The sequence below is a fragment of the Capra hircus genome, chromosome 19 (assembly GCF_001704415.2).
Source record: "Capra hircus breed San Clemente chromosome 19, ASM170441v1, whole genome shotgun sequence".
Lineage (NCBI taxonomy): Eukaryota > Metazoa > Chordata > Mammalia > Artiodactyla > Bovidae > Capra > Capra hircus.
The window spans coordinates 60,585,603-60,604,767 of NC_030826.1; the positions used below are offsets into that span (position 1 = coordinate 60,585,603).

General features: G+C 44.9%; 1 protein-coding gene across 3 annotated transcripts in view; it reads left to right on the forward strand.

Moving 5' to 3' along the window:
• Window positions 1–19,165, forward strand: part of ABCA10 (ATP binding cassette subfamily A member 10) — a 51,488-nt gene that overhangs the window by 9,106 nt on the left and 23,217 nt on the right. For 2 of the 3 annotated variants that reach the window (XM_018063917.1, XM_018063918.1), the window contains exons 6-21: window positions 494–720; window positions 1,281–1,422; window positions 1,650–1,835; window positions 2,885–3,032; window positions 5,526–5,694; window positions 7,565–7,623; window positions 8,602–8,769; window positions 9,134–9,309; window positions 9,512–9,631; window positions 9,868–10,006; window positions 12,140–12,230; window positions 12,706–12,845; window positions 13,589–13,708; window positions 15,064–15,262; window positions 17,424–17,590; window positions 18,362–18,495. In XM_018063917.1, the coding sequence (XP_017919406.1) occupies window positions 494–720; window positions 1,281–1,422; window positions 1,650–1,835; window positions 2,885–3,032; window positions 5,526–5,694; window positions 7,565–7,623; window positions 8,602–8,769; window positions 9,134–9,309; window positions 9,512–9,631; window positions 9,868–10,006; window positions 12,140–12,230; window positions 12,706–12,845; window positions 13,589–13,708; window positions 15,064–15,262; window positions 17,424–17,590; window positions 18,362–18,495 (2,385 nt within the window). The remainder of the gene's footprint in view (window positions 1–493; window positions 721–1,280; window positions 1,423–1,649; window positions 1,836–2,884; window positions 3,033–5,525; window positions 5,695–7,564; window positions 7,624–8,601; window positions 8,770–9,133; window positions 9,310–9,511; window positions 9,632–9,867; window positions 10,007–12,139; window positions 12,231–12,705; window positions 12,846–13,588; window positions 13,709–15,063; window positions 15,263–17,423; window positions 17,591–18,361; window positions 18,496–19,165) is intronic. The other variant, XM_018063919.1, reaches the window with a different exon arrangement.

A 19,165-nucleotide genomic window follows, 5' to 3' on the forward strand; every position in this document is an offset into this window, starting at 1 on the left:
CTGTAGCCCACCAGGCTCCTCTGTCCACGGGGATTCTCCAGGCCAGAATGGGTTGCCATCTCCCTGACCCAGGGATTGCATTGGCAGGTGGATTCTTTGCCCACTGAGTCTCCTGGGAAGCCCTTTCTCTACCTCCAGTGAACGCCAAAGCCCGTCACTTAACTGGGGGGTTATCAGAGGTCACTTCCCCTGCATCACTGTTACATCTTCTCTCTCGTCCAGCCCTGTCAACGGTAAGCTCAGCTCTACTTACCTCTCTTCAGTTCTGCCACCAGCGTTTATTCAGGTCATGTTCATCTCTTGCCTGAACTGTGAGAGTCATTTATGTATCCAGCCTCATCTTCCTCCCTCCACCTCTATCTCCCCATATTTTAAGCTGCTAGAAATATATAAACTCTTCTATATGAAAATGAAAAAAACAATGAATGCTGTTTTCTAGTCTATTTCTTCTATGGTTAACCTGATTTATGTGTTTGTTAACATCCCAATTTAGGTCACAGCGAATCGTTCTGCTATGGAAGAGTTGACATCAGTTGTTGGAATAAATATGAGGACCCCCCCTTTCATTTCCAAGGGAGAGATTATAAACGAGTGGTTCATTTTCATCTGTATTGTTTACTTCTCCCCTTTTGTGTATGTTGCATCGTTAAACATCACAAAGGAACGGAAAAAATTTAAGAAGCTGATGACAGGGATGGGTCTGCAGCAGTCAGCATTTTGGTGAGTCACCTGTGTATCCCACGTTAATACCTGGGGGAACTCGTTGGAAAGGACCCTGATGCTGGGGAAAGATTGAAGGCAAAAGGAGAAGAGGGTGGCAGCGGATGAGATGGTTGGATAGAAGCGCTGACCCAAAGGACATGAGGCTGAGCAAACTCGGGGAGATGCTGGAGGACAGAGGAGCCCGGCGTGCTGCAGGCCACAGGGCTGCAAAGAGTCAGACACGACTTGGCAGCTGAGCAACAGTGGCAATGTTAATTTCAACATTCATTCCGTGTTTGTTAAGATAATTTTAATCATTGCTAGGCAAAAGTCTTCATGGGCATTATTTCATTGAATCCTCAAAACAACCATATGAGATAGTTAACACAATTAATCGCATTTCACAGACGAAGTGAGAAAAGAGGCTTGCCCCTGATCACACCGCTAGAGTGCACAGAGCCTCACGCTCATAATAAACGTGACTCCAGTCTGTTCATTCCCGGAGTGTGCGCTGTGACCGCCTCTCGCGTGCCTGTGGACGTGCGACATTCTGAACTAGCTCTCTGCTTCTGCTGCAGGCTCTCCTGGGTGCTGATGTATGCTGGCTTCATCTCTGTCGTATCTGTTTTCATGACTCTGGTCATAAAATTATTCCAGATGATTGTCCTTACTGGCTTCATGGTGGTAGTCACGCTTTTCACCCTGTATGGCCTGTCTTTGGTGAGTTGGCAAAACATGCATTTCTCATCCTATTTCAAGTCTCGGATATATAAGCCAGTATCCGTATTTCTTCAGGGTATTGGTAGCCTAGAGCTTCTTATTTTGTACTCTGGTTTCTGTATGCTTTTGAGAAAGTTTTTGTTCACGTGATGAACGAGTGAATATTGCAATTCATGATACTCAGAGGAAAAAAATATACCCCCTGGAACTTTTCTTTCTTCCTTCAGATAGCACTGGCTTTCCTCCTCTGCGTGCTGATAAAGAGACCCATCCTGACGGGCGTGGTTGCCTCTCTCTTCACTGTGTTTTGGGGCTGTCTGGGCTTCACTGCATTGTACAGACAACTCCCGTCGTCACTGGGATGGGCTTTATGTCTGTTTAGCCCTTTTGCCTTCACTGCTGGGGTGGCTCAGGTAAGAACACAGCCATCTAGTGAGTTTCAGCATTATTGAGACAGTTTGGTACTTCCTCAAGCTTAATGATCAATCACCCTGCATTTTAAGAAATTAGGCTATTGAAAAGTTAAATAAAAAATCTTATCGGGACTTCCCTGGAGACCCAGTGGTTAAGACTTCACCTTCCAATGCAGGGGGTCCAGCTTCCATCCCTGGTCGGGGAGCTAGGATCCCACAGGCCTCTCGGCCAAAAAAAGAAAGCATAAAACCGAAGGAATATTGTAACAAGTTCAATAAAGAATTTGAAAATGGTCCACATCCAGAAAAATCTTTAAAAAGATCTTATCAGAGTTATCAAACAGATCATTTGTAAACTCTTGGGAAATTTAAATGAGAAAAATAATCGCTCACGATCTGAGCGGGGCGCAGGTCCAGGCGCCCGGAATGAGGCTCGATTCCGGCACTTCCCGAGGAGTCACCTCGGGCGGGTCACCGGGCTTCTGTAGTTTTTCCTTGCTCGTCTGCAAAGTCAGGATGTTGGAATCGAGCTCACGGGTAATCGTGCTGTTATTTATGTATGAGGCTAGAACCACGCGATGTGAAGCTTAGCTGTGATCTTCATCTGTTTTATCTTTATTACCCTTAAAATCAACCTCTTCAAGTCTTCAGTGCTTACCTAATGTTTTAACACATTTGCAACATATGAACACTTGGGATTTTCATACTTCTTCAAATGGCCTCTCACTTCCCTGCCATCTCTGGGCTTCTCTTCCCAGAATAAATTATTTTTGGTCGCTTTCCCACTTCTCTAAATTGCCTTCCTGAAGAGTTCTGATGAATGAATAAATTAAGTTTCTGTTCTTCAATTGTCTTAGAGCATTTCCCACTCGGTGACAATAATTATATTTGTCAAAAGCAACACTGCTACTCACAGCTTCACCAAGCATTTTTTTAAGGAAAAGGAATATTAAAATTAAAATTGTATTTGCCTATGCAGCATCATTAGAAAAAGTTCAGTTTTATCGGTGTATCCAACTTTGACTGTATTTGTTCCTTTGTGGTCTCAGATTTCGCATCAAGAGTACCACGTGAGTGCTGTTGTTTTCCCTGATCCCTCTGGGGAGTCAAACACAATGATAGTGGTTTTCTTCCTTCTGGCGTTTGACACTCTGCTGTATTTGACATTAACATTATATTTTGAGCACATTTTGCCTGGTAAGTAGTAGTGTGATGTGATTAAAGTTGAATTTAAAGTAATTCTGTGTCTTGAAAGGTGGTGTCCAATTCTTTGTTGACTTGTCATTTTAAAAGCATTTCTGATTGCAGAGGAAAGGAAAAACATTCAAAACAGTAGAATTTCCTCATTTTCCTCTCACTGTTTAATGATCTGAATGGAACTATTTTGTTGAGACATTTTAATGAAAAACCACTTGCGTTTCTGTTGGTTTATATCTTTTATAAAAGTAAGAAGTAAAGAGTGTGTATGTGTGTGTGTGTGTGTGTGTATTAATGGGAGAGGAAAGGAGATACCTAAATCAACCATTAGAGAACACTGCTTCTTAGCACTTGAGTTCACAGCCATTAGATAAGATAGCTCATTACATCACTCCTGCCAGTATTTGGCTCTAGGAAACTTGTTCTTCTGTGTCTCAAAATATTAACATTTACAGTGCAAAGTTAATGGATAACTTCTCCTTTTTGTGAAAAAAATCAGTCTAACGGGAATACCTTTATATAATGTTCTACAAATAAAATAACAAAATAAACCCTACAACCAACTTTTAAATAATTATTATAAAACTCAAGTGTAGTCTACACACATAATCCCAGGAACTAATATGCCTGCGTTCCCTTAGTGTGCGTGCTCAGTCATGTCTGACAGTTTTGTGACCGGCTGGACTGTAGCCCTCCAAGCTCCTCTGTGCATGGGATTCTCCAGGCAAGAGTACTGGAGTGGGTTACCATTTCCTCCTCTGGGGGATCTTCCTGACCCAGGGATTGAACCCAGGTCTCCTGCATTGCAGGCTGATTCTTTACTCTCTGAGCTACTGGGGAAACCCCCTGGTGGCCCAGACAATTTAACTATATGATAATTTTTTTCTCCAGTACTTCCACCTAGAATTTAATTCCAATTTTAATGGGTGGCATTTCTGTTCTTTCTTATGAAGCCCTCCACGCGTTCATAATTAGTATGCTTTTCTTGTCCGAGTGAAATGCATACACGTGAGGATGCGTGTATTTCCCAGTTTTTGTTTCCCCGCGTTTGCGCAGCGCAGCCCCCCTTTCTGGCAGCTCAGCTCTAGCCGTTCTCGGCTCAGGCCCAGCCTTGAGCCTCTCCTCTTGGCACATTCAGTTTCTGAAGCCTCATCACTCCTTTTTGCCTCTCTCTTCAAAGCCCCGTTTTGCAGCTCCGGGTTTCTCTTACGTTTCCCTCCACGTCCCCAGCGTCTTCCTTTCCTGCGCGCAGCTCCGTGTGCGGGTCCGCCGCGTCAGCCCCTCTCCTGGCGCGGCCCCTGTGTCTGCTCGCAGTGCTGGCGCGTTTCACAGCGTGACACGCAGAAGCTCCGCTGTCTTCGTTCTCGTATGGTCTCTGGACTTCCCGGAGGCTCAGATGGTAAAGCGCCTGTCTACAATGTGGGAGACCCGGGTTCGATCCCCGGGTCGGGAAGATCCCCTGGAGAAGGGACTGGCAATCCACTCCAGTACTCTTGCCTGGAGAATCCCATGGACAGAGGAGCCTGGTGGGCTACAGTCCATGGGGTTGCAAAGAGTCGGACATGACTGAGCGACTTCACTTTCTTTCACTTTTCATGGTCTGGAAAAGCCTATTGAATTTCTTCTTGTCACCAGGAAATTCATGTTCCGTGGGTATATCATTAAAGTTCCATCTCATTTTATTTTTTCTGATGCTTTAGATCCAGAGCTGCCCTTTTTTTACCTGTTGCCCTATATTCCCGTTTCTTATCATTAGAATATAAGTTCATTTAAATGTCAGATATTGTAATTGATTCTACCGTTCATATACAGGGGTATATGGAGGTTTGAACTTTGCTGGTGGCTCAGTGGTAAAGAATCTGCCCGCCCACACAGGAGATGCATTTTCGATCCCTGGGTCAGGACGATCCCCTGGAGCAGGAAACGGCCTCCCGCTCCAGCGTTCTTACCCAGGAAATCCCATGGAGAGAGGAGCCTGGTGGGCTACGGTCCATTGGGGTCATAAAGACTTAGACACGACTTAGTGACTCAACAACAAAAAGCAAAATGGAGATATATGGATGGCAAGCCGGAGGGAGGCAGTCAAGAAGTACAAAACTCCAGTTATAAACAGGTAGCATCCATGCCCAACCTGGTGGCTGTAGGTAGCATGCTGTGTGCTATATAGAGAAGCTGTGAAGCGAATAAATCCTGAGTTCTCATCACAAGGAGAATTTTTCTTTTCCTTCTTTAATCCTGTCTCTGTGAGATGAAGGATGTTAGCTGAGCCTACTATGGTCATCATTTCACACTATTTGTGAATCAAACCATTGTATTGTACTCCCTAAACTTATATAATTATGTGTGTCAATTATTTCTCAGTAAAACTGGGAAAAACGAATACAAGTCATTAATGTGCAGGAAGAATTGCTGTCAAGCTGCACTGTGACAGGTGTGGTTCTTCACTGATGCTGTTTGCTTGACCCAACATGGAATCATGTCTTTATGGCTCAGATGAAAACGGCCAGCGGCGCTCACCACTGTTTTTCCTGAAGCCTTCCTTTTGGTCCCGACACAAAAGCACTCACCGTGAAGTCTTCGGGAATGAAATGAATTCTGAGCTCTCCTGCGGCGATTCTTTCGAGCCAGTGTCTCCAGAGTTCCACGGAAAAGAAGCCATAAGGTGACTTAACAGTTTATGTGACCATGTACATGGTTAGGTAAAAGCGTGATAAATTAACTTGCCACAAGGACAACCATGGGTCCAATGTTACGGATGATGTGGGTTTTAAAATTTATTTCTTTTTAATGGAAGGAGAACTGCTTTACAATGTTGTGTTGGTCTCTGCCATACATCAGTGTGAGCCAGCCACAGGCACCCACGTCCCCCATCCTGAACCTCCCTCCCACCTCCCACCCCTCTAGGGTGTCAGAGAGCAGCAGGTTGAGCTCCAAGTCAGGCAGCAAACCCCCGCCAGCTGTCCGTTCTGCATAGGATCCTGTGTGTGGTCAGAGCCACCCTCTGCATTTGCCCCACCCCTTCCTTCCCCGAGTGAGGCCCCGAGTCTGTTCTCTGTGTCTGCATCTCTGTTGCTGTCCTGCAGACAGGCTCATCAGTGCCATCCTTCCAGATCCCATATAGATGCGTTAACACGTGGCTTTTGTCTTCCTCTTTCTGACTTACTTCGCTTTGTATAATAGGCTCTAGATTCATCCACCTCCTTAGAGCTGCCTCAAATGCATTCCTTACCCTGAGTAATATTCCATTGTATGTATGTACCACAGCTTCTTTATCCATTCGGGATGACGTGTTTTCATTCTTTTTAATTTTTTAAATTAGAGTGTAATCACCGCACTGTGGTGGGTTTTGCCGCACATCAACGTGAATCAGCATCAGTTGATGATGTGTTTCTGAAAGTTCCTTTCCTGCAGATATTTTTGCTTTCATCCTGAAAGACTTCTTCATAATTAGTAGCTTCGTGACTTTCTGGGAAATGCTGAGCTCTCCAAGCCTCATTTCTTCCCAAGAAATGTGTGATGTAGTTCCACAGTACAGTGGTATCTTCTTGAGTCAGTGAGATAATTAAGCAATGTGTCTGCTACATAAAAGGAAGTGTGTACATGTCAATTTATTATCCATGCGGGTTTGATATCCATGTACAGATATATAATAGAAGGCTGAGCTCATAAATCTGAAGCTTTGAAGACAGGTCTAAAGACACAGACTTGAGAATGAGAATTTTGGGTAAGGGAGGAAGCAGAAAGATGGGGAGATACCGTATGGCAAAGATCTGAGAATAAGAGAAAAAGCTGGTCGGTATAGAGTCCAGTCTAAGGAGTCCATAAGGTATGCCCAGAGGGAATATAGAGAACGAGGTGGAAACCAGAAGCGAGCAGAGCCGAGGACAAGAAGACAGGGTGTGCAACTGTCAAATCAGTGATGAGCTTTTATGAAACAAGGGCTGAAAAGTGACCGCTGGATGTGCTACTTAGGACATCATGGGTAACTTCATTGAGAACGGCTTCAGAAGCGTGGTGGAGCCTCAGGCTCTGCGATTAGGCTGGGAATGAAGGTGGGGCAAAGAAGTGCGGGGGAGAGCAGCAGCTGCTATTATTCTGATGAATTTGCCCGAGGCAGAGAACATTGAGTAATCAAGAGACAGGAAGCTGCTCTCCACTGCCCCCCTCCCTGGCTTCTGCCCGACTTGCTTCCAGCAGTAGCTTCCCTTTGTTTGCTAATGCAGCTGGAAGGCATCAAATGCCGGCTTGGTGAGAATCTGAGCATCCGTGGAAATCTCCTTTGGGCCTGGCAGGGGCTTTTGCCCTCCTCTTCCCATTAAGATGGATCCTCTTACCAGTTTGTGGGAAGCGAGTCTCGCCTCCATCCCCTCTCCCAGACAGTGTTTCCACCGTGCTCCTGAGAACTCCGACAATGAATCCCTCCTTTGGTGAAGGTTAAGGTCAATCATGAGCGGTAGTGATCAAGAGAGAGGCAGCTTCATCTGTGTCATTACAAACTGCAATCACCTCATAGCCGCTTAATCTTCTTTCAGAATCAGAAATCTTAAAAAAGAATATAAAGGAAAGCCTGGAAAAGTAGAAGCATTGCAAGGTAAAGAGAACAACGTCATTGTTTCGATGTTTCTAATTTAAAATGTTTTCCATTTCTTGAAAATAGTCATAATGGAAAATTAGAGAATGAATCTACATAAAACTAAACATTTTTTAAAATTTCTACTATGAGGCATAATCACTAATGCATATTTTTCTATGTATGGATGAGACAGTTTAAGAAATGGGATTGTACTGATTATGCTGGTGTATAATCTTTGACACTAGCTTGGAGCATCACCAGATTTGCTGGTATTAATATTTTCATAGGGCTTTTCACCATCTGTTTTGGGCTGTGCTTTGCTTTATTTTTGATTCTCTCACAATTTAACCCCATGATTTACATTTTCGGGGAGTCTCTTAAAAATTCTGGGATGCTCATAGAACTCTCTGCTGCTTCCCAGTGGAATTAGATAATCTTTCAAATGTTAGAAGACTGTCCAGTCGTAAGCATGCTCGTATGAAGATGCCTGTGACACGTGCTGGGCCAGCGCTCTCTGAGACCACGCCCACACTTCTGTGACACGGATCAGAAGCTGAGTGGTGCCAGGGAAGCTTGAGCACCCTGTCCTTACCGACCCCCTTCCCTGCTTAGAGTAGACAGCATACACTGCTCCTTGGCCCCTGTATCTGGCTCTGGGACCCTCAGTGAGACTGCTTCTTAATAGAAATACAGCCTTGCCTTTTTCTGGGAAGTATTAACACATACTCTGCTTCCTCTGGTTTTATCTTCGTATCTCTGGCTTTGTTCTCTAATATTAACTGTATATATCCTTTGACATTCAAAGTATTTCTGTTAGGGAGGAAAGTGGGAATTTATATTCCCAGTCTTGATCTAATTTCTTCAGAGGAAGTGAGGCTTTGTCTTCATAAATAGACACAAGTACATATATAATTGTAAAAAGTCAAATTAAAATACGGTGAAATGAAATGAAGTGTGGAGGTACACTTTACTCTTTCAGTTGTTTTTTTTTTTAAGGCCCGCTTCATTGCAGTATAATCCAAAGTCTAACTTTCAGATTTCATCCGGAGACAGGCATATGTCTTGACGTCTATGAAGGCCAGCTCACGGCGATTCTTGGACACAGCGGAGCTGGCAAGTCCTCGTTGCTGAGCATCCTTGGCGGCTGGTCTGCTTGTACCGAAGGTGAGAAGAGAATTTTACAAACCAAGGTGGCTGGTAAACAGCTTCCTCAGTCTGATTATGCGAAAGAAAAACATTTCTCTGAAAGAGGCTTTTTGCAAAGTTGAGCCATTTAAAATGGGAAATATTTATTTCATGTTTACATAAAGTACAATGCTTGTATCTCTTTTTCACTATTATTTGTCATTCCGTGTATATTTTGCGCTGCTTTGGACAATGGTATGTATGTCAAGAATAATCCGCCTCTTTTCAGTGTATTAAGTACATAGCTATAAAATGGGAGTTTCTTCAAGGAATATCCTATATTATCTCTCTGCATAGAGTAAATAGCCTGGTGTTAAAGACTTACATTTTTTTTTATCTATAGGATCTGCCACTATTTATAACACCCAACTCTCTGAAATAATGGACATGGAAGAAATCAGAAATTGCACTGGATTTTGTCCACAATTTAATATCTACTTCGATTTTCTTACTGTGAGAGAAAACCTCAGGCTGTTTGCTAAAATAAAAGGGATTCCAGCAAAAGAAGTGGAACAAGAGGTAGATGCACAGATTAGAACTGATGACTTTGGAAATAATTTACTTAGTTAGCTTCTGGTCATATTTTACTCTTTCACTATTACTTTACTCTTTCATAAATAAAATTTAATTAATGGAGTTCTAGAATAAGTTCCTTGTAACTATTAGCAAATTAAGACTGCTTCAGGTGAAATATTTTCTATTGATGTAGTGCTTTTGATAGGTAAAAGGCATAGTGATGGAATTAGACATGCACGATATTCAAGATGTCATTGCTAAAGAATTAAGCGGTGGACAGAAGAGAAAACTCACGTTTGGGATTGCCGTTTTAGGAGATCCTCAGGTAAGAGATAAAAATATCTTTGAGATGAATTTGGATTGAAGGATGTAAAACGATTATTAAAGTCCAGACTGCATTTCAGCTGCCAAAAGTGAGGGAAAGTTTATAATAAAGGGCCATGCAAGCCTGTTAGGGACCTGATGAAGGACTCTGAGTGCAGACGTCGCACTGGGTTCCGTGTTGTTTTCTGAAGAGCCTCTCTCTAAACGGAAGGTGCTTTCGCGTGCTCTCCACTGTAGGTTTTGCTCCTGGATGAGCCAACTGCTGGACTGGACCCTTTCTCAAGGCACCTCGTGTGGAACTTCCTGAAGGAGCGGAAAACCAACCACACGATCCTTTTCACTACCCAGTTCATGGACGAGGCTGACATCCTGGCTGGTGAGTCTTGGTTTCTTTATGCTGACTCGGTATCAAGGGCTTAATATGAGAGAGATTCTCTCTAACTTCTGTTGGAAAGAAGAGAGTCTCATTTGCCATGGGTCTGAGAGAGGGCCTCCGAAAGTGGCACTTGGCCTCCAGGTGTTCTGGCCCCCGTGAGTTCTCAGACTCGCACTTTATGTATCTTCCTGTTTGTAACTTTCTGTTTATATTCATCACAAGTGCATATTTTTAAAAATCTGAAACGCCAGTGTTACTTTTTATGTGTGTGCCTGCTTGCTAAGTAGGCTCAGCAGTGTCCGACTCTTTGTGACCCCATGGACTGTAGCCCTCCAGGCTCCTCTCTCCATGGGATTCTCCAGGCAAGAACACTGGAGTGGGCTGCCATGCCCTCCTCCAGGGGATTTCCCCGACCCAGGGATCAAATGCACGTCTCCTACACTGGCAAGCAGGTTCTTTACCACTAGCGCCACCTGGGAAGCTCTATTGTGTGTGTGTGTGTGTGTGTGTGTGTATGTGTGTGTATGTGTGTGAAGCTCTAGTGTGTGTGTGTATGTGTGTGTATGTGTGTGTGTGTATGTGTATGTGTGTGTGAAGCTCTAGTGTGTGTGTGAAGCTCTATTGTGTGTGTATGTGTGTGTGTATGTGTGTGTGTACGTGTGTGTGAAGCTCTAGTGTGTGTATGTGAAGCTCTATTGTGTATGTGTGTGTGTATGTGTGTGTGTGAAGCTCCATTGTGTGCATATGAAGCTCTAGTGTGTGTGTATGAAGCTCTATTGTGTATCTGTGTGTATGTGTGTGTGTGTGAAGCTCTAGTGTATGTGTGTGTGCGTGTGTGTGTGTGAAGCTCTAGTGTGTGTGTGTATGTGTGTGTGTGTGTGAAGCTCTAGTCTGTGTGTGTGAAGCTCTATTTGTGTGTGTATGTGTGTGTGTGAAGCTCTATTGTGTGTGTGTGTGTGAAGCTCTATTGTGTGTGTGTGTGTGTGTGTGTGTGTGCACAAAAATACGTGGCTTCCCACTGAAGTGACTTAGCACATGCACGTACAAAAACATCTACTTTTTGTTGAGTAGAAAGAAATGTTTAGCTGGAAAAACTCTTTTAAATTCGCAGTCCTTCGGTGCCTCTCTAGGGAGATCCTTTCTTTGCTGAGTGAGGTGTCGGATGTGAAGACGGGAGAGTTAGAGACACCGCAAACATTCTGCCTCGGAAATCTCGGCAGGTGGGGAGGGTGGTTTCAGTGAGGCCAGGGATCATGCAGAGAAGGAGTCTGGGGGAAATGAGGTCAGAAAGGTCTCAGGGAAGGGAGAGAAGTTTTTGCTGTCGATGTGCCGTGTGAGAGTGTCCGCAGTTTCCCGCATGAAATCGAGGTTGGACGCACGTCACCTCTCGTGTCAGCTGCCTCCTGCCTCAGAGACGCTGTCAGACGCCGTCTCGAAGCTCAGAGCCCTGAATCAACAGGCACTCGCTTAGTCCGTGTGTTGCAGAGTTGGCAGTTCAGCTGGGGCTTGAGTTTTTTTTTTTTTTTTTGGCTTTTGTTGTTGTGGTTGCTGTCATGCCCGACTGTTTGTGACCCCATGGACTGCAGCACTCCCCGGCTTCCATCCTCTACTATTTCCTGGAGTTTTCTCATATTCATGTCCATTGAGTCGATGATGCCATCCAACCATCTCGTCCTCTGTCGTCCCCTTCTCCTCCTGCCCTCAATCTTTCCCAGCATCAGAGTCTTTTCCAGTGGCTCGGCTCTTTGCATCAGGTGGCCAAAGCTTTGGAGCTCTATCTTCAGCCTCAGCCCTTTCAGTGAATGTTTAGGGTGGGTTTCCTTTGCCAGGGTGCCCTGGGTGACCCCGGCCCCTGTAGGCGAATCACGTCTTCTAGGAGGCATGCTCCGGGTTCTCGTGGCGTTGATTGAGCCTTGAAATGCAAGACCCAGTGCATCAGCCCAGCTCAAGCCTCTGTGTGCCAGCTCACCACTGCCAGTCACAAGGTGGAGACTGGTGTCAAGTAGCGGCATCCAGGAGCTCGGTGGTACCAAGGTTGCACTCATCCTGAAAAATCCAGCCAGCTTTGGTCTCCAGAGAGAATGTTCTATACAAGGAGTTTACAGAATTTACTCTTTCTCTCTTTCTACTCAGATAGGAAAGTGTTTCTGTCTAATGGGAAGCTCAGATGCGCAGGGTCGTCTTTGTTCCTGAAGCGGAAATGGGGTGTTGGATATCATTTAAGGTAACGTATTCTGGGTGTCGTTGTTGTTGATAAGACTGTATCCACATGAGGGGTGATCATATTGTAATTCCTTAGAACTGTAAGAAAAGTCAGGTTCATTTGGGGAGGGGATTGATTTACAATAGACACTACAAAATGTCTTGTTAACATTTTCTTATTGGTTACACCTTGGTTTTAAGCATGCAAATTTCTAAAAATGTCTGTATTTTTCGATACAACATTTTTGGCAGTTTTTATATAGGAAAAATCTGCAGCTGTGTCCCCCTAAAAGCAGTCGATCATTTTTAATAAAACGGTTTGTTCTAAAAGTCTAAAATTGTACTCCAAATCCACTTCATAGAATGTCAGAACCGGTTACTGATGTTAGCAGGATATGCCTATAATATATACAGACTGTTCAACCAAAAACTGTCTTTTTGTGAGCAGTCATATTGGAGAAGAGCTTGAAGGACTCATGCCTCTTTTGAAAATTTAGTTTACACAGGGATGAAAGGTGCAATACGGAGAGAATCACCTCCCTCATCACGCAGCACATCTCAGACGCCAAGTTGACGGCGGAAAGTGAAGAAAGGCTTGTGTATACTTTGCCCTTGGAGAGAACAGACAGGTTTCCAGGTAACAGGCTGTGTGACCACGCAGAGCACAGCCGCGGCCCACGACGGCGCGGACTGCCTCTTCCGCGGTTCTCCAAGTCGTGCTCTGAAGCTTCTGCGTGAAAGAGTGCTTAAGTACTCTCCCTCCCATTTCCAATGTGGCGAAGCGTGTCGCTTGGACATGATTTTGATGAGAGAGCGACTGAGTTTCCCGTAATGTAGTCCGCTGAGAAACTCGGGTTTGCGCGCTTCATCAGCATTAAACGAAGCTTCGACATATATCTTTTCTGAAATGGCAGAAACCTTTCATTTCTGTTTGAGATTCAGGCTCCGTAAACCTTATTTTTAGAACATTTACAAGCAGGTCTATAGTTTCTTGGTAAATTGTAATTTTAATTATGAATGTAAGATACTGATTATAAGAAAAATGTGGAAAGGACAAAGAAGAAAATTCAGTTTATTCCGTGCCTCCTGAATTTTTATTTTAAAGGTTTTTGAGTTTTTAAACAGACATACAGACACAAACACACACATGGCCATAGAGATGGAGATTTTAAAGTTTTTGAAGCTATAATAGAGATGTAAAATAACAAAAATGATTTCAAGGACGAGAGAACCCCTAATGGGAGTGTTTCCTTGAGTTGCTGGCATCTCTAATGTGAAAATATTTTCAGATTTATCTATCCTGAGTAATTGTTAGAAATTAGTATTTTAATGTACTCTTTACCAATAATAATTGCATTGTTTTGTTACTTTGCTTTTTAGATCTTTGCAGAGACCTTGAAAACTCTTCTCACCAGGGCATAATGAATTTTGGTGTTTCCATGACAACTCTAACCGAAGTATTCTTGAACCTAAAAGGCAGATCAGCAATTGATGAGCCAGGTATAAAAATGTGTGTCTAGCAGGAAATTAAGGAAAAAGAAAATGACCATGTGTTAATTCATATTTATAGATTTTTCTGTCGAATTCTAACTAGAAGGTGAATTAGGCATAAAGGGGGCCACCCACCTTTTAAGGTCTCGTACATGTTTTACGGTAACGTCGTCAGGCTTGGGGCCAGACCCGTCTCCTTGTGACACTGTGTGCCTCCCCCGTCGGATCTAACCTCTTCCCTCTGCAGTGCCCACCGCCTTCCCTCAGGAGCTCTCTGCTAACGTCCTAAATCCAGGTTTTGTCTCTTTCTTGGCATTCCCTGCAAGAACGTTCTCTTGTTTAGCTAACCAACTCATTCTAATTAACATATTCATGGAAGATAATTAAATAAGATGTTATCTTCCCTTACTTTATAGTAATAATAATAATTTGAAGAATTTAAAAGCCTCCTATGTGCCAGCCATAGTGCTCAGCTGTTGGATTCTGTTGGTATTCTTTTTTTAAACCTGATTTTATTTTTATTCTTTAAAAGTGTGCATTTATCTGTGGCTGCTCTGGGTCTTCGGTGCTGTGTGTGGGCTTTCTCTAGTTGCGGCGAGAGGGGCCTGCTCTCCAGCTGTGGGGCACGGGCTTCTCCTTGTGGCGGCTTCTCCTGTTGCGAAGCACGGGCTCTGGGGCGCACAGGCTTAGTTGCCCCAAAGCTTGTGGCATCTTCTCGGATTGGGGATTGAACCCGTGTCCTCTGCATTCCAAGGCAGATTCTTAATCATTGGACCACCTGGGAAACCCAGGATTCTGTTGTTCTTAATCCCCATAAATGATTTTATTTCCATTATGACGTAGGTGAGAAAGTGAGATTTACACATTTGAGCGATTAACTGCAATCATACAGCTCATGTGTGGCGTGGGTGGGACTCAAACAGGGGGTCTTCATGGACTTTCTCTTAACCCCACGGTGTCTTAAAAAAGTCACTGAATGTCAACTGTTGGTGATAAACTGATCCTCTGGAGGAGACAAAGGAAGGAGGAGAATTTTTAGGAAATTCGGCTGCAGAAATTTATCATGGTGTTTTTGCGTAAGACTCGCTCTGCAAAAATCCCTCAGTGAAGAGCTTTCGCTGCAGATACAGATGAAGCCATGCTTCTCTGGACGCCTAAACCATGCCCGCAGGCTGACTCACTCCCGCACCGAAACCGCACCCAGGACGTTGTCTGAAGGGAAGACTTGAGTGTAAACGTTACGGCTGTCAGCAGCCGATGTGTTACAAGTGTTGTTTCAAATAGTCTAGCGTCATTTCTCAAAGTTTCTAAAGAGAAACTGTAAGTAAAGTAACCTCTTGTAACAGTTTATCACATGCTTCCAGATCCCCGTGTCGGGTCCCCGGCGGGAATCGTCGTGACCCCCAACCCTGGAGCGCAGTCTGACATCCCTCAAGCTCTTCGTTCCCTTCCTGGAGTGGAAACGGCCGCCAGCTCCGCAGCTCTGTGGAGGCGCCAAGTCTGTGCGGTGGCGAGACTCCGCTTCTTAAAGTTGCGGAATGAGAGGAAGATCTTCCTGTCCTTGTGAGTATCGCACTTTTTGTTTCGTTATTTTTACAGCAGTTATTCACTCACGCTCGTCTGCGTGCGGTCCCAGCTGCAGGGCGCGGCCGCTCCCTGTGGCCTGCTGGCCTCTCTCCTGCTGTAGTGCTCGGGTTTAGTTGCTCCAAGGCACGTGGGATCTTAGTTCCCCGACCTGGGATTGACCCCGCGCCCTCTGCATTGGAAGGTTGGTTCTTAATCACTGCACCACCAGGGAAGTCCTTATCAGACTCTTCAAGACTCTTTCGTCCATATGTGCACAAAAGGTCCCCATGTCAAGAAAATAAGGCTACTGATTTCTTTGTTCATGTAATTGGTTTCTCTTGAGTGCCTGCAGTAGTGTCCTGCAGTAGTAAACACCACTGAAAAGGCCTTGAGACGGACGATCTTGTCAGGGAGAAAAGCGCCAGTCAAGTAGCTACCCAGCGCCCGTGCTGCTTGCCCAGCGCACCGCAGAGCTTTACTGCAGCCTGCGAACTGTTCTAAAGTTGTTGTCCATGCTTTGACTGAGTAAGATCTGTGCCCTTCTGGTAGTGCTTACCTTCTGATTGGGGGAAAAGGTAAAAAATGATAAATATAGAAACTAAATACATTATAGAATAGTTTATACAAAGTAGAATAGACCAAGAAGCTGGGGAGGGAGTTAGGGTTCATTCTCAGCAGGTGGGTCAGTGTCGGTCTCATTGGAACGGTCACCTTTGAGCCAAGAGTAGAGAACGGGAAGGGTTAGCAGACAAGTGGTGGAGGCTGACGGCTCAAAACCAAAAGCATCTGTTTTATTTGGCGAAAGGGAAGTCCCTCAGGTTTCACGAAGAGAAAGCCTGGAAGCAGATAACGCTTGTGAGGTGCTTGACCACAGAGGGAATTTCTGCTGTTCTTTCTACGACCAGTAGCTGAAGGGAGACTGCAGTCAGAAGGAAATTTCATTATTTCTTTATGAAGAGAGAGAGACCGTGGTGATGGGTGATGATGGGAATGAGCCAGAAGCAGGGGCGTCACGGAGGATGGAGGAAAGATGAACTCGGTGTGGGAGGTCCCGGGAGCGGGGTGGAGCGGGTCCAGAGGAGCCCTGAGGCCCGGCCCGTGATGTGAGCGGAGACGTCGCCCGTGGTACCAGAGGGCTGGAACGGGACCTCGGGCTCGTCCTCGGGTCTGTCTTTGTCATTGGTAAGACCGGAGGGGAATCCTCTCCGGTGGACTTCGTTGTTCTTCCTCTCGGAGCTGCGAGGCTGATAGAGTTGAGGTCTGATAGGAAGGGGATTGTTGAAGAGTGGATGCCCGTACTTGCTAGCGAAACAGGAAGACGGCTTGGAGTGTTTCCCTCACGGCTGGTGGAGTGAGTTCTAGGATCTGAAGCTGGTGTATTCAGTGTTGCATCTAGTTTCATCAAGGTTAAGATATATGTTAAGTAACAGTGGACAGAAGGTCAGGTTTCACTTGAAATCCTGCTCGTGGCACACTTGAAGCCGCAGTGTGAAGCGCGGCTCCTTGCCCTTCGGAACCCCCGAGACGGGCCCTCTGAGTCCATCACGCTTTTCTAAATCGGATAAATCGTTATTATGTGGAATTGGTTCATAGTGCTTTTCAGGTCTCCTGTTAATATATCCTGCTTTTCCGTCTATTCTATTCATTTTTGAGAGTTTTAATACTGAAACCCCAGCTAAAAATCTGTTTATCTAGCTAAAAAATAACTGCAGTGTATAATGAACTATAGATGACTTTGTATTTTCCAAGTCTCCTGTAAATGTGTTGTCATACTTTCATAATTTAAAAAATAAAAGTGAAAGAAGAAAAGGATGAAGCAATAAGAGTCAAGAGGTGTTTTAAAAGCACCCCCCAGGTAGGCTGTCTGAGGTCCCGTAGACTCTTCCACGCGTCCTGGTCAGCCAGCACGCCCGCGGAGGAACCCTCGGGACCTCACCTCCGCTGGCCCTCCGACCCCCTCGGACACCTGGCAACGTGATAGGAATCATGCAAAAATGTGGGCCCACTTTCAGATTAATCCCACTCTGGGTTTCATTTTGTGCAACTAAGTGGCATATCTGAGTGCTGAATTTCCGCAGGTTGGCCTTTAAAGAGCATGACTATGACTTCATCAGAGGGAACATGGTTTAGACCCATGGTTTCGGTTTCTTTGGCTTAGGTTAGTGGTGTTCGGAATTGCTTTAATCCCCACTGTCTGCGAGAGGATCGTGTTTTCTGTGCTTTTCCGTGATCATTGCTGGGAGTTTTCACCCGGAATGTACTTCCTTTCTCTGGAACAGCTGCCTCAAGCTCCTCTGACCGATCTGTTGATCATCAACAACACAGGTGAGAAGCAGGCCTTCAGTGTGTCTCGGTGTTTGTTTGGCTGTGCCGTGCAGCTTGCGGGCTCTTGGTTCCCCGACTAGGGATTGAACCCATGCCTTCAGCAGTGAGAGTGTGGAGTCCAAGCCACTGGCCCACCAAGGAGGTCCGTAGCCTTCAGTTGTCGCTGTCAAAGAACTTTGAGGAGCGCGAGGTTGAGAGGCAGACAAACCTGTCTTGACAACAACGTGAGGGGCGGGAGCAGTGCTTGCCTAGCCTGCCTCATCTCGAGGTGGAGGGAGCTGAAGGCCTTGTTTGCGAATCAAGAGGAATAACGGAAGAATGGAGACTACCAGGCTCGCTTGATTCCGGGCCGGTCTCGTGACTCGGTCACCAGGGCTGTAAGCGTCGTTCCGGGGTCCCCTGGCCAGCGATTGCGTCACCAGAGCAAGCACGTCTGGGTCCTGAAGGGGGCTTCTGTGTGTATTCTGTGTAACTACAGACCCTGCGGAGTTCTGGAAAGTCTGTCAAATTCACTAATAAAAGTTTTATTTCCGTGAGACTCACAGATTTCTCAGGAAATAACTAAGAATTGCAAGAGAAATGGACACTTCCTGGAGAGGGTCGGGAGCGTAGGCTGGAGTCTGAGGTCCCGGCGGCAGCGAGCGCTGGCTCAGGCTGGGCGCGTGAGTGGGGGCCCCTGCCAGGTCCGGTGCCCCGTTCCTCCACGGAAGAGGAAACTGCTGTCTCCGCGCGTCGCCGCCGACCTTCCTGCTCATGTGCTGCCTTTTTCAGGATCCAGTATTGAAGACGTTGTGCAGTCCCTGAAGCGTCAGGATCTCGCTTTGGAAGTAGATGATGCTAGAAACCAAAATGGCTCAGACGACCCTTCCTACAATGGAGCCATCATCGTGTCTGGTGGCCACAAGGTACGTTTGCTTCCATGTACTTTTTTAAAAAGGTTGTCAAACCAAATTTTATTTTTTTTTATTTTTTTTTTTCCAAATTTTATTTTTAAATAGATTTTATTTTAAGTGGGAAGGAAAAAAGATCTACTTCTGTTTACCACTAAGTACATTTGCCTAAGAGACATACACATTCAACAATTCAAATTATAATTCCGAGGGAAATAATCTATCTGAATATTTTTTTTTGCTTCCATGTACTTTTTATCATGCATGGCTTTTTGTCACATCCAAATACTTGTGAATCATAGAAAAGCAGCTCAGTTATTCTATAATCAATATAACTTGATCACTGCTTTGCCACTTTTAGAAGAAGGTATGAAATTTTAATCCTCTACAGGGCACGTTTTCCATCTTCTTTAATTCTTAAAAGGATCGTTTTAAATCAATAATAATTATTAATAAAATTGTTTAAAATTATTTCATTCATTATAAAAGCAAAGTGTCTTTTGGGACACCATGGATGAACCTGGAGGACATTATGGTAAGTGAAATAAACCAAACAGAAAAAGACAAATACTGCATGGTACCGCTTAGAAGTGGAATCTTAAAAAAGAAAAAAGACCGACAAGCTTATAGAACAGAGATTAGAAGTTGGTGGCTAGGGGCAGGTGGGAGAATAGGAGGGTGTTGG